Source organism: Rhinopithecus roxellana, chromosome 8 (assembly GCF_007565055.1).
Source record: "Rhinopithecus roxellana isolate Shanxi Qingling chromosome 8, ASM756505v1, whole genome shotgun sequence".
NCBI lineage: Eukaryota > Metazoa > Chordata > Mammalia > Primates > Cercopithecidae > Rhinopithecus > Rhinopithecus roxellana.
In genome coordinates, this window is record NC_044556.1 from 57,407,168 (window position 1) to 57,422,477 (window position 15,310).

Below are 15,310 nucleotides of genomic sequence, written 5' to 3' on the forward strand. Positions count from 1 at the left end.
CTGTTGCTGCAGGAGAAATCTCTTCTCCATTGGCCAGACTTATTTACTACATGAAGCTAAGTGACAAGGGTGTTCACTGGGAATCTGGCCTTTCCTTGCCTCTTTTAAATGACGTGGTTTTTTTTTTTTTTTTTTTTTTTTTTTTTTTTTTTTTTTTAAGTGGAGGAGAGTGTGAAGAAAGGTAATACCAGATCCTTATCCAAAGTTTAAAAAAAAAGAAAAAAATGTTTCAGTAATTTCCCTGTTCTTTCTGGCCCAAAAACATCCCTTGGAAAAAGTGGGACTTGTAGGTCTCATGGATATTTAAAAGTTTTCTCCCCAGCCACACTTCCTCATACTATTAATTGTTCTAAGGCACGGACAAGCTACAGGCACTCTGATCTTTCACTGATTTCCATGAATCCACAGACAGCACCAGCAATGTGTTGCCCATCTTCCCTACTGCTTTCTCTAAGCCCTGAGTGTAAATATTTCTATGGTCAGGGTCATGGGGGTAGGGGGTAGTGGTGGCAAAGACTGGGTCTCATGTAGGTGCTAAAAGTTCCTAAATTTGTATAAATTTTTGCAATTTACAAATAACTTTCAAATACAGCCTCTTATTTGATTCTCAGAAGAACTCTAAGAGGTAGACAAGATGATTATTATCTTTTTTTTTCACAAATGAAATACTAAAGTCCATGGAGGTATAAGAAGATTTTCCCAGATCACAAATCCAGAAAGTAGAAGAGTTAGGATTTGAATTGATGTCTTTTTCTGTATGGTTTAGTCTCTTTCTAATGGATAGCTTTATAATAAGCAGAAACGTGGCCAGGTGCAGTGGCTCACACCTGTAATCCCACACTTTGTGAGGCTGAGGTGGGAGGATCGCTTGAGGCCAAGAGTTTGAGACCAGCCTGGGCAAAATAGCAGGAATCCATCTCTACAAAAAATTTAAAAAATAAATCACAGGTAAAAACTTAATCCCATTTACTCCATGACAGAAGAATGAGCCTCCAAAGAATATGATGAAGACATAAAATGAAAGGGAAAATAAACCAAAACTATCTAGTTATTTTGCCCAAGATCTTATTCAGTCCTGGACTGTTTTCAGAGCTGAGGGTTTTGATTATTATTATTTGCTGGAATTTCTCCAAAATGCTTGGTTCAGGTGCTGTATAAAGAAACAATATATAAGTTCAAGATATAAATTTGGGAGGGGCAAAACAATCACAGAGGAATCCTGGACTGTACTTCATCCTGAGAGTCCTATGTCTTGAGACTGTCCCTGATTCTGCCAAGAACTGAAAGTTTATATATAGTAAACTGATGAAGAAGCATAAAAATGATCCACCTCACTGGCATCCTCCTATGTCTTTTCATTCCTAGATCACACTTAGTCAAGAGAGGATATTTCCAATCTAGAACTGCATGGTTCTTGCCTTTAGAAGAAAACAAACCAGGAAGCCTTGAATACTTAGAAGCATTCTGTTACATGGTTTTATATTTATTTTATTGAAATTGAGCTTCTCTTTTACAAATGCTAATAAATTGAATCTATTCATTCTTTCATTTAGTCAACCAATGTTAATTGAGCACTTACTATTACATGCCACTTAACCAGTTTCACTCAGTTTAATGAAATATCTCTATAAATCCTTGAGCACAGACGTTTCTATGTATATTGCAAGCTGTGTTTGACAATTGAGTAGTAATTGCTGATGCTGGAAAAAAAATTAATGTTGCAAATATTTCTTCAGTAATTATATCAGTTGCTTTTGGGGTTTGGCTTAGGATGTGGGTTCAGAAGTTTGAAGCCTTTCCTGGTTCTCTTAATCTTCAAGAGAAATGTGACCTGCTGCTGAATCGAGATAAATAATCCTGTGTCCACACCAAACAGAATCGCCACCAACAATGGGATAAGAAATTGTAGCCAGTACTTGTCATGCTGAGCTGTAGTGGAAAACAGATGCAATGAGAAACATAATTCATATTGGGAACTGAAGAATAAGGTTCAGAGGTTCATCCTCCCTAAGAGAAAGACCAAGCTTTGTCCTTCATTTTTAGCATGATGTGGCATCCAGAAGCATAGAGAAAACACTCAGATTAGCGCTTGGTTGAGTTGCTCTGTTGGTGCTCCCTGGAGCCATAGGGAGTCCTGAGCATTTGCTCATAACTCCAGTAGCCAGTGTGCCCAGTGGAGAAGATTATAGGAAAGATAAACACCTTCTTGGAAATGACAAGACCAGAATTCACATATAATTAAGGAGTGGAAAGGAGACAAAGTGAGGGCAGGAGGTCATCAATGCCTATTATTCAGTTATCAGTCATCATTTCTTACATGCCTGTTAGGCAAAATGAAGAAATTGCACTAGTTAAATTGCCTTCCAATTCTATTATTTTGTGTTTCTGTTAGTCTGTTTATAAACTGTGCTGATTTTTGTGATTATTCTCAAATTATAGAGCCTCAGAATACATCCAGAATCCAATACATCCAGAAATCATTTAAAGATCACCTAGACAAGTGATTCTCAGTATTGGCTACACATTACCATTACATGAAAGACCTTCGAAAAATACAGATACCCAGGTTGCACTCCAAGCCAGTTAAATCAGAATCTCAAGAAATGAGACATGAGCATCAATATATTTTTTTTAAGTCATCAAATGATTCTAATGGAGTCTAGACCAAATCTTCTGTTTTACAGATGAAGATACTGGAAGCCTAGAGGCAAGTACACAGCACTTAGGTCTCAATTTAGTTAACATAGAACTGTTAGGGCTTAATTCTGTATTTTGACCTCATGCTTTTTTAGACATTAGTATGTACAGTGTGAAGGAAAAGTCTAATTTTCTCCTTCGAAAGTGGATACTTCACAGACTCCCTCTCTTATACAGAGTTTGGAGAGAGCAGTTTTTCTTGCAGGCCATAGAGGTATTCCACCTGCCTACCCTTTCCATATCAAGTCCATTCCCTTCTCCCTCAATACACAGGCACACAATTTACTGACTTGCTGGTTTCCTTTCCCACCCCTCCTAAGCTGGAATGGGCTCCTCAAGCTCTTTACATCTTTTTTTTCATTCAACTTTGAAACTTTTTTTCAATTTGATAAATATAAGTGTTCTCCCCAGGAGCAACAGATGACTTTGAGATCAAAATAGTAATCACAATCTGTTATGCTTGGGTAGTGCTTAACAGTTTACAAAGTCATTTCACAAACATCACCACATTAATCTTCAAAAAAATTTCATAGTGTGAGCAGGTATTACTATCACCATTTAGCAAGTCAAGACTTTGAAACAGAGATTGAGATATATACTGTCACCCAGGTCTCCTCATTGCAAGTCTAGTAGGCTTTCCAGCGTATCACAGGTGCCCCCTTCTACAAACTGCAACCACTCAGGCTCAGATGTCCTCTCTTCCTTCCCCTGCTATGGATGCTTTTCCTTTCCTTTACCAACTCACCTTTTATTACAGTAATGTTGAGGGGCTCGGACTCATAGTCCAGCTGCCACAGTTTGCCCGTACAGTAGTAGGTGCCACTGTCTTCAACTGTGGCATTTGTAATGGAGATGTTGTGGTTCTCATACCAGTACTTGAGAGCTTCACCATCCTTGTAATAGATCACCTTGTATACATCCCAGTTCCTCCAACCATGACACCTGAGGAAGAGGGGCTGACCCTCCATCACCACCTCAGCAGAGGCCTGAAGGAGCAGCCAATCTGAAGAACATTCATTATGTTATTTATTTAGCAATAAATGAAGACAGAGAGAATGAATAGATAAAAGACAACCATGCATAGAACATGTATCAGAAACTATGAATTGTCATTAACCCACGTTTTGGCTCATAAAGTGGATTTTTAAAGGGCACAAAATAATGCTTAGAGCCTGTCTTCTGTACTGATAAATTCTTTCTCCTCCTGAAAAGTCAGTCTGGGGCCACAAAGCCTCTCAGACCTCCCTGCTGAGTCCATACATGGAACACTTGAAAGCCAGAATTGCTTTCAGATATCCTGTTGCTAGTTCTAGTTAGTTAGGGGAAAATAAACAGTCTTTCTTAGGAATTTTAGCTTGGGAGAGTGTCTATTTTGTCCTCTCTTACCTTACAGAAACTTTCCAGTTCTACTGTTAATTATAATTGTCACAAAAACTTCTTCAAAACATGTACAATTTAAATTAATTACTTGTGTAATTCTTTGTTTAATGTCCTCTTCCCATATAACTCTATGCTCCAAGAAGTCAGGGGTCCTATCTGGTTCTACACTCTATTCTGAATGCCCAACATAATACCTAGGAGTTGGTAGCAATACTTAGGAGTTGGTAGCAGTACTTAGGAGTTGGTAGGTACTCAACAAATATTTGTCACTAATGAGTCAGTGAAAGACAAGAATCACTGTCTATGGTTAATGCTTTTGTAAAAATTAAAAGGCATTAATTAAAGGAGAATTTTGGAAGGAAATATCGCTAGCATAATAAGCATATTTAATTTAGGACCAATCCTTAAGGACTTCTCTAGAACCTACTCAAGGAAATAAGCTATTCTACATTGCTTTAGTTTGTGTTTGGAATTTACATATGGAGGTTGAAACATTTTTTTTTTCACTCAAGAGAAAAATATAGAGTATAAAACAGACCTATTGGTCACTATTCAAAATTATTAGTTTGTTTATTCAACATTTGCTGATTAATCCACATGTGCCTAAGGATGCTATGCTAATTGTTGGTAGCAGGAGAGTGATAAAGATGAAACAAGCATGAAATATGTGCTCTTAAGTAACAATATAGAGGACATGAGTAAATGTACCCAAATATGTTTCATAATGAAGAGTGCAACATAATATTCAGGTCATGGCATATGGATTATGCAGAGCAAAACTTTAAGTCAAATCTTTTGATCCTATTCCAGACACACAGCTCTTTGAAATGTTCACGTATATGTCATGCTGTTTGACCACATAATATGTACCTGAATCTAGGCAGAAAAAATAGAGGAAAATAGGGTGGCAGAATAACAGCGAGAGATGACTAGAATATTGAAAGAAGGCGTACGAGTAATCAAAAGGAAAGGGGGTAGAAGAGAGACGCAAGGGTCTTAAATGAGAGACCTTGAATCCCACTCTGGTGTCCTAACTCTTGGAATAACCTGTTTTTTTCCGTGTTCAGATGGGCCATCACTCACATGAGAGATCTGTATTTCCATATCCCTGGAACTTACCACTGAAGACTTCCAGGTGCACAGATTCACTGTCATCAAATTGTTGGTGCTGACATTTGTATTCTCCACTGTCCTCAAAGTCGGCATTCACAATATTCAAACTTGAATTCGCCACTTCTGAAAGGCTGCCATTGTGGAACCATTTCAGGGAACTGACTTCAAAGAAATTTCTCCCATTACATGTAAGAGTCACATTCTCTCCTTTAAATATTCTATTCCATGGGGGATTCAAGGAGACCGTAGGTTTCTGAGGGACTTCAAGAAGATAAAAATATGAAAAGAGATGTAGAGAGAAAAAAAGTCATTGAAAACTGTCCAGGCTTAAAAGTACAAACGTAGCAATATTCTGACAATCAGTGGTCAATATGTACTTGTACTGTTGGTGATAATACCTTGTTTTAATTTCTAGGGGAAGGATTAAAGAACTGAGAAAATAGTATTGTGGCCCCAGGGAATGCCCAACACAGGGAGAAAGGCAGGACACATATGCAGGAGATTTAAAAACAAAGAAACCAATTCACTATGTGATTTGGGCTGACTCACTCTACTTCTGTTCATTTCAAGTCAGTATCTGTAAATGAGGACTGCAATCTCTTTTGAGGTAGAAACACTATCCGCCATGTTCAACCATTGCTACATTAAATGTTTATTATGTGAATGAATGAGTGAATTCTGGATGGATAAAGTTATTGGACTAGATGAAATATAAGGTTTCTCCAAGTTCTGAATATTTATGACGATTTAATTGTAAGTATACACAGAGTGAAAAACATATGTCAGTTCCAGAAAGTAGTGAGAGGCACTAAGAAAGTCAGTCTTGAATGGCTTCCTGGAACAAGATGATGTAGTGCAAATTTGAACAGAGACAAAAGAAGTAGATAAATGGTGATAACGAAAGGGTGATATAGTCAGAAGAGAACTGGACTTAGATCCAAGGAACTTATGTTGGAATCCAGTTCCTTAGCCAGGTAACAACCACAAAATCACTGAGTTTCAGCATATTCAATTATAAAATGGCAATAATAATAATGCAATTATGGAGTGAGATTACGTCAAAGTGTCTAGGAGAGAGAATGAGACATGTATATGAACAGACATGGTTATTGAGTAAAACAGAGGAGAGAATGACTTGAGAGAATGCAATGAATCAGGGAAAAGAAGAAAGACAAGGTAAGGTGGAGAGGGCAAGTAGGTTGGCCAAGGAACAGATTCATACTCATCAGAAAGCAGAAGTGATGGGACGAAGAAAATAGTGAGAGGAAAGCAATGCCCAGACATGTTGAAACACCAAGGGAACAAGAACAGAGGACTCACCTGCTAACACGCCATCTGGAGCTGCAAAAGTTCAGAGAGGATACGTTAGTGTCCAGCAGTCTTCGTTATTGCCAGAGGACTAGAATCTGGATGTGGGGATAAGATCTACATACACGGAATTTTAAGGACCCCGGGAGGAGTAATCGAATCTCTACTTACCAAAGAACAGTAAGGCTACACATAGTAAAGTAGGGGATTCCATGGCAGGAGCCATCTTCTTCATGGGCTCCTGGTGCTGATTGTGCTGGAGAGATCTAGGACTTCAAATATAGGCTTAAAACCAAAAAGCAGAAGGAAATGTTTTCTGTATCACATCTGGTTAACCCATCATCTGTGCCTGGTTTTGCTTCTTTCTTTAGAGATAATATTCAGGATGGTGTCAAACTGGGCAATTTTAATATTTACCCCCTTACTCCGCTCCCTATCCCACCTCCACATATACACCTGGAATCTGGTGAGAGAGAGGCATGGGTATAGCACAATCACAAGCTTTTTTACATCTGTCAATCAGTATACAACTATTTAGTTTACAACTTAGAAAAGTGGGTTGCAAGGGAGGGCAGAATAAAACAGCAGCAACTAATTACTGAATACCAAACATATGCCAGGTGTTATCCTAAATAAATTTGATATTTCATTTATTTTTCATAATAATCCTACAAAGTGTGTACCATCACTATGTGTATTTTATAAATAGGAAAACTGAATCTTAGTGAGGTTAAGTAACTTTTCTTGGGGTGCCAGCTATTAAATGTTCAAACACATAAAATCTAACCCCTAAGTCAAACTCTTAGTCATATGATGTACTATTATTCAGGAGCATGGCTAGCAACTGCTGAATTCTTTTGGGATTCACCAGAGTTACCAACACTTTTCTTGTTTAATTTCCTGCTGATCAGTTAGTCCACAAATCCACAAATTTTCATCTGATTCACTGATGATCCGCTATCTGACCAGCCAAATTGGAAACATTTTCAGAGACTCCTTTTTTCTCTACTGTGCCCTAATCTGGCTCAGAACACAGGAAGGCAGACGTTAAAGCATTACTTACAGGGATCTAGGCCACACAATTTATTTTATTTTACTTCCTAGCTTTTGTTTACTTTTAATATTATAATTTTCCAACACTATCATCCTTTCTCCTTTAAATACACAGCAGGGCCTCTCTGCAGGATTCCTTTACTAATTCTTCTGTTTTTTGGCTCTAGGTCAAGGCTGAACCTTCTTCCAGGATCTGGTATTAATTATGATACTGGAGATGAAAACTCTATTAATGTCCTATAGTAGTTTGTCATTTGCAAAGATCACTTTTACATGAGTGTTCTATTTTATCTTTACCAAAACTCTGAAGAAGACAGGGACAACGTACTTATACCCACTTCACATCTGAAGCACTTGAGGAACCATTCCTTGGTATTTGAGGAACCAAATACCTTGCTTTTCCTCACAGACTGCTGAATTAAGTCTATTGAATGAAACCAGTCATTCCACATGAGGATCTAACCAAAACCTTTAGCTTTCTGTGGAATTAGAAAATATAGGGCTAAAAAGGTTAATAAATAGGAATTTAAGTTTCAGTAAGAAAGATTAGGTACTGAGCCCAGGACATGCTATGTTTTAGTGACAGACCTTAAAGGGAACAGCAAGTTACTATGAAAAGTACAAGTTGTTTGTGTTTAAAGTTCTGAATACAAATGTTCCTAATCTTTACGTGATTGAAGGTTACCTGTAAAATAGGAACAATAAAGGTATCCAGGTCATGGTCATATTATGGGATTTAATAAGATAAAAAAGAAATAAAATGCATCGTACAGCATCTGGCATGTAAAAGATGGTCAATAAACACATTTCTGCCTTCTTTATTATCATTATTTATTAAAGACTTGTAGGAGAAGTATTAATTTTGACTGGATTACAGTTATTGTCATAGTATAAATAAAACTACATAGTACGTTTTATTTGATAAACAGCATCTTATGCTCGTTTAATATATCTACACAATCTCAATCCTCTCCATGGTCACGAAGAAGAGAGCATAAACAGGAAAGAACAGAATGCAGAAAGTTGTTGGATAGGATTGGAGAAGAGAAGGAGGAGGAAATAGGGAAGATGTAGTTTTTGAGGTGCTGTCAGTGGGCAATATTTGAAGCCCTAAGCCCTGGAAGAGATGGGGAAAGATTCTACTTTACCACTTTGTTGAGACTTTGTCCAGGGGATATTTTGGTTTCCTTTTTCCGAGGACAGTGAACCTATAATCAAATTGTCCCTCAGAGATAGTCATTTTACCATGATTCAAATAGTCTATTTAAAGGCTTCCTCTGAAGTTGTTGTCTAAATAGCTCCTATTTAGATGGGAGATGGAGCAGGGCTCATCAAGAGGTACTATTCCTAGTTTGGAGAGTATAAGCTTTGGAGTTAGAGAGGCCACTTTCATTTCTAAAGCTTTCTGAAGCTTTGGCTTTATCATTCTAAAACTTTTGCTTAAGTGACCAGTATTGAGATAAAGGAAGTGCTTTGGTAGCAGTAACAGCAAAAATGTAGCAGTCCAAGAAAAGCAGCTCATTAAAGCCTAAAAAGCAAACCAAACTACCCATCTTCCCAGCACACCCCCCACCCCGAAAAAGCAAACCGTTAACAGAGTCAGAAAGAAAAAGCCATACCCTAATTTCCATAGCATATAACTACAGATACCCAAAAGAACAGAACAGGAACTCAGAAGGAACACATTAATACTAAGATTAAACAAGAACTCTACTCCTCCCTGGAAGAACGGGCTGATACATAGTTGAATTCCACAGGTTTTTTTTATCTTATATATTAAAAAAAAGTCCTTCAAGTTTCATATCCATTATGTGGGTGGAGTGTGCTGTTGATATCTCATACCCAGCCTGTCCACATCAGGAACATGTGTTTGCTGAAATCAGTAGGGTGTGTCTAAATTTCACTTCTTGCTTCTGATTCTGGGTACAGGCATGCTCAATACATAAAGAGCATCACTATCTCCAAATGTGGACCTGTTATTTGATGTTAGAAACTTTAATCTATATTTCACTTTGCAGCAGTGGAAAAATGAAACAAATGGATGTGCATGAGCTACAGGGCCTGAGGACTGTGAGGTGCCCCTGCATCTGGATCCAGTGTGAGAGGCTTTTGGCAGGAACTTTTGTGTTTTGGGACATGGCTGGCAGAAGAAGGATCAAGGCTCAGCCTATACAGTGTGTTGGCCTTTGTGCCCTTCTCCAAAATTGGGAAGCAGAAAAACCAAATCAATCTGCTGACTTCTTTCTCATTCTCAAAGTTCTCTAAAACTAGGTGATGTTCATAAGAAATTGAACATGAAATGATGAAAGTGCAGAATGCCTGTCTGCTCATGATGTTTATGTGCCTAATAAATGTTGATCGCTCCCTGAGGATCAAATACGAGGCTAACTATGCAACATGTCTTATCTATTTTCCTCCTCCTACCAACTCTATGTAGTTAAGAATAAGGAAATCAAAGCATGAAGAAGTTAAGTACCTTGTCCCAGGGCACACAATTGCTATGTAAAGGAATTAGAATTTGAACTTGGCAATATGGCTTAAGAACCCATGCTCATGACCAGAGAGATGATAGATAGATAGATAGATAGATAGATAGATAGATAGATAGATAGATAGATAGATAGATACATAGATAGATAGAGAGAGAGATAGATAGACAGATAGATAAAGATATCTTTATTCATTGAGTCTTCACTTTGTGATTAAGTGCACATGGATTAATAGTCCTCATGCAGAAATTCTTTGGATTCCCAGGTTCCATAACCCACAAATAAGAAATGACTGATCTAAACCAACTTTCTGTTCTGTAAGTTCCCTTTCTTGATTCAGGCCATGACGTCTCAACTCACAGCCACACAATGTTGGTACTGTTGGCATGTTAGCTATGTATATTTCATAGACATGCCTAAAAAGAAGAAAGGAGAGAGGGATTCCTTCCTTTTTCCTCTATGTTATTAGGGCCAGGAGGATATCAGCTGCATTTACTTTCTTTTGCCACCCTGAACAGGAGTTTCTGCTCAAAAGAGAGCATCGATAGCAGATGCTGACTGCCTGTTAGATTTTCACAAGAAAGTCAGTGGCTTTAATATTTTTTTACTTCTTTTCTTGACCTGAGTGGGTCTAAAAGTAATAAATCCAAAGGAAATAAATGAAAAATCTCAGGACTATTAAAAAAAGAGAGTGAAAAAGGAGCTTCTAGTTTCCTTTAAACAACTAGCTCTCATGTGAACTCATTACCATGGGGAAGGCACCAAGCCATTCATAAGAGATCTGCCTCCATGACAGAAACACTTCCAACTAGGCCCCACCTCCAACACTGGGGACCACATTTCAACATGAGATTTGGAAGGGACAGAACATCCAAGGTATATCACTGAGCATAATGTACACTCTTTTATAGTGCATAGGTGTGGGCATCTAGATATCAAGTTGCTTGTCTTCAAGATATGTAATCAGTCACTCACACTTTGCTGATGAAGCATATTTGTGATGTTTGTAGTTAAGGGTACAATCTGAACCATAAGGTGGGCTCAAACAAGTGGATCATGACCTCTGCCTTGTAAATAGTATATTCTAGCCAAGAAGCCCAAAGGGCTTCAAACTTACCTTCATGTCTTCCAACGGATATAGATGTTAAGTGAGCTGACATTTTCTTCAGAATGGGGAGAACAATATTATAAGCCCTCTGAGGAAGATCCTTAAGGAAAGTTGTAGTATAAAAAAGTTTTCCTTTTGTAAAAAAAAACATTTTTTTGAGACTGGGTTTTACTATGCTGCCCAAGGTGGTCTCTGACTGCCAGGCTCAAGTGATCCTCCAACCTCAACCTCCCAAGAAGCTGGAATTACAGGGATGTGCCACCATACCCAGTTAAAAAAGTTTAAAAAACACCATAATATTATACTAAATTTTTAAAAATTAAAAGAATAAAAATAAAAATTTATCCATAGATAATTTAAAGAAATTAAGTGCAAGATTAATTAAGAGTCCAGGCTAGGAATAAGCTCTCAAGTTTGAGTCAGTAAAATGGAAATAGTAATAGTACTTACCTTAAGGGTGGTTGTCAGCACAAAATGAGTTAATGTGGTGAAGTGGTTAGAACAGAGCATATATTAGTCTTCATGAATATTATAAATATTTTGCAAGAAGCCTTTAGTTAAACTTGAGAGCAGCAGAGAGAGATAGCCTTTCCCATCCTCCTGGTCTGTCCTTAGGATGAAGAACCCGGAAGGCCACTGGTGGGTCCAGAAGGCAAAACCCTGTTCTCACAGGATGCAGCCAGGATCACACAGCAGTAGTCATGTCAATGAGACAGACATCATCACACACATACCCATACCCACACCTCCAACGCACGCATGGCTGCAGAAGTGGAGTTAGGAAGTTTGAAGATCATTTCCAGGTGTGGACTAGACAGAGAAATCCCCATTGTGCAGAGTCAGCCCTCAAGCCAACTGTAGTGTAGGCCAGGTTTATTTTATGCTTCCTTACAGAATTACACAGTTACAAAATGGAAACAGAAATCTCTTAAAGGAATCCTTTTAGGCTGTTAGCAGATAAAGATGAGAGCTCTTAGCCCAGACCAGGACATCTGCATTTTAATAGGCAACTTTTGAAGACCTAATTTTTCAGGACCCTGGCTAAACAGTTCTGTGACCTGTGTGTTTCTAGTGGGTGAGAGAGGGTATGAGTGAGCGTGGGAACAGTGGGAGGGGCAGGAGGCATTCTGAATCTTTCTAATCATACTCTGTGTTACCACCTACAAAAGGCCTTTAGGAAATGTGAGTTTATACGTGAGAATGTGTGTATGTGTATGTGTATTGAGGGTTGCTTGTTTCAATGATGGGTATACAGGAGACATTTGTAGCATCAGCAGGCAAACAAATGCCCTGCAAAACTGAAGGCAGACTTGCATACTAAATAATTGGCCTGATTCTGCACATCTTTTCAATGTGTAGCCAGATATTTTATAATTATCTGAGCCTTAAACACGACTATAAAAAATAAACACAAAATCATCTTTGGCACTTCTCATATATACTGTATTTTACAGAAAAGAAACTACCAAGTATATTGAAGAAAGATTATTCTTGGCTTTTACTGGAAAAACATCCTTGAATGTTTCGCTGTTTCAAGAAATCGGATCACCTGTAGCTACACTGTTCATGATATTTGTGTCACCAATACCTCATTCTTGCATCGGTCTGTTTTCGTAGCACTCATATTCATCAAGGACATATTTTCTTATTATAAAGTTATTTCACTTTATTTCTTCTTTATTTTAAAGCTGGGAATTTTACTGATTTAAAAAATATGTGTGTGTGTAGGTAGCAGAGATAGATCCAGTTTGAGGCCCTGAAACTTATACAATTTAAGAGGCCCTCCTTAAAAAATCCAGTAGAAATTTTTGAATACAATATTAGATATTAGAATTACTATTTAAGACAAGAAAATTAATCACAAAAGATTACAAAATATACCAGTTGACAAATGACATAAACATTATAAAACTCATAAAAAGTAAATAGATATTCCACTATCCTCTTCTTTTTCAAAATATTGTTGTTACATGCTATTTGATCTCCCTTCATCAGACAGATATTGTAATATCATTTTTATAGAGAAACTAGAAATATAATTTATTATTTTCTCCAGCATCATTGGTCACCATTTATTTTCTTTTTTTGATTGTTGGGAGTGCATAGAGTATGCAGTTTCACAGCAATATTCTCACTGTTTGTAGGATGGTTACAGGTTTATGCCTCACAAACACAGGAATAAATGCATGCTATCAAATGTGATCTGATAGGATTGAAAACTACTGCTAAATTCTGAAGAAGAAAAAAGGGCCAGAGAAACATGGAATAGGGGCCCTAATAGGCAGTTTCCAGTGATATTCATCACAGTTTTTCCTTTGTCTCTTACAAAACAGGAAACATTTGCAGATTATCACAGAGGTTCAAGACAACAAACGGATATTGAGTATCTGTGATTAGAATATTAGACTGAGTATTAGAAATAGATGCAGTGTCATAAAATGTGGGACATTTTGGTGGCCATTCCCATAGAGCAGTGTTTATTATAATTAGGAATTTATAAGTTTTTTAATAGAAAATTTGTACATTTTTCACTGATGATAAATAAATGAATATACATACGGATCATTCAGATGACCATTTCATAACCAAAAATTTCATCTTTATTTCAACATCTACATTTCCATTTTTTTGTTTGCAATTTACAACTGCATCTAGTGACTGACACGTTAAGTCATGCTGCACCTATGAATGAGGGTTTTATGTTGTTCAAATAGAGACAGGTGGACAAAAGAAGGAACTGACACAAGTCCCACCCTAGAATAGGCTGCCAAACACAAAACAGCCCTCTTTATCACAGGTAATAGCACAGTCACGTTGCAGAAAGATATATGAAGAAAATCTTTTCTGCATGACCGAAGAGGCACCAGTTAATTAGAAGTCTGTAGTGGAGAATGTAAAGTAAAAAATTTTTTATATTCTCAATTCCTAAATTGAATTTGTACCAATCAACTATATATTTCAATAATCTCATGATGCCAATTTATCTTTAAAAGAAAAAGATAACTTCAGAATTATCAAGGGCTATCTTGATAAGAATTTTCAAGCAGTGGAAAGTTGAAAGTCCCCATAAAAAGAAAGACTTGAGAATTGTAGCAATTAAGAGAAGGACATTAGGGTTGAAGCATAGCGAGTAGAAGGTCAATGGCATACAACGAGATTGGAGATACACATGAGTGCCAGATCGTGAGGGCCTGGCAGAACATGAAAAAGTGTTGGGATTTTATTTGAAAGCTAAGGAAGGGTCATCAGACCGTGTGAAGCAAAAGAATGCGCGCGCGCGCGCGCGCACACACACACACACACACACACACACACAGAGTGTGTATGTATATCTATATCTCTATTATCTATCTATCATCTATCTATTCCTCTGCTTAATACAATTTGATGGCTTTTCATGTATGTCTTAGTCTATTTTCTGTGGCTATAACTGAATATCTGAGACTGAAATTTATAAAGAAATAAATTTCTTTCTTAAAGTTCTGGAGACTGTGAAGTCCAAGGTCAAGTGGCCTAACTGGTGGGGACCTTCTTTCTTAGTAGGTGGCACAGGGCATCACATGGCAAGGGGGGGCCTGAGCATGTAAGCTCTAGACTTTCTTCCTCTTCTTTTAGAGTCACCAGTCTCACTCCCATGATAACCCATTATTCAATTAATCTATTAATTCATAAATAGGTTAATCCATTCATGAGGGTAGAATCTTTGTGAACCAATTACCTCTTACAGGTCCCCCTTCTCAATACTGCCATATTGGAAATTAAGTTTCAACACGAAGTTTGGAGGGGATAAACACTCAAACCATAGACATGTATATGTATAGTATATGTGTGTACACACACATTCTCTCAATGTCTACCGATCTATCTATATGTAGATAGGTACATCATCATGTAATCTATAGGTTTTTAAGCAGATATTGGGAAATGGTTAAGAGTCAAAATATGATATATGGTCTAGAGAAGTGGTCGTATAAAGAAAAGTTGATGGGTTTGAAGTATATACTGGGGGTGGTATCAATGGGACTTATTGGCAGATTGGAGGGCACAGAAAGTATAAAGTATGATTCCTAAATTTCTGGCTGTAATAACTGGGTAGACAGTAATTACATGGTGAAGACTGAGGAAGTACTAGATTTAAGGGAAGTACTAGAATTGGGGGAGA

At 37.5% G+C, this 15,310-nt stretch overlaps 1 protein-coding gene across 1 annotated transcript; it reads right to left on the minus strand.

Moving 5' to 3' along the window:
• Positions 1 to 1,462: 1,462 nt before the first annotated feature.
• On the minus strand, positions 1,463 to 6,815 carry LOC104657875 (high affinity immunoglobulin epsilon receptor subunit alpha). The gene is made up of 5 exons (XM_010357739.2): positions 6,670 to 6,815; positions 6,511 to 6,531; positions 5,197 to 5,451; positions 3,443 to 3,700; positions 1,463 to 1,929 (listed from the first exon to the last, which is right to left on the minus strand). The coding sequence occupies exons 1-5, from the start codon at positions 6,731 to 6,733 to the stop codon at positions 1,745 to 1,747; spliced, it is 783 nt and encodes a 260-aa protein (XP_010356041.1). The 5' UTR covers positions 6,734 to 6,815; the 3' UTR covers positions 1,463 to 1,744.
• Positions 6,816 to 15,310: the final 8,495 nt, after the last annotated feature.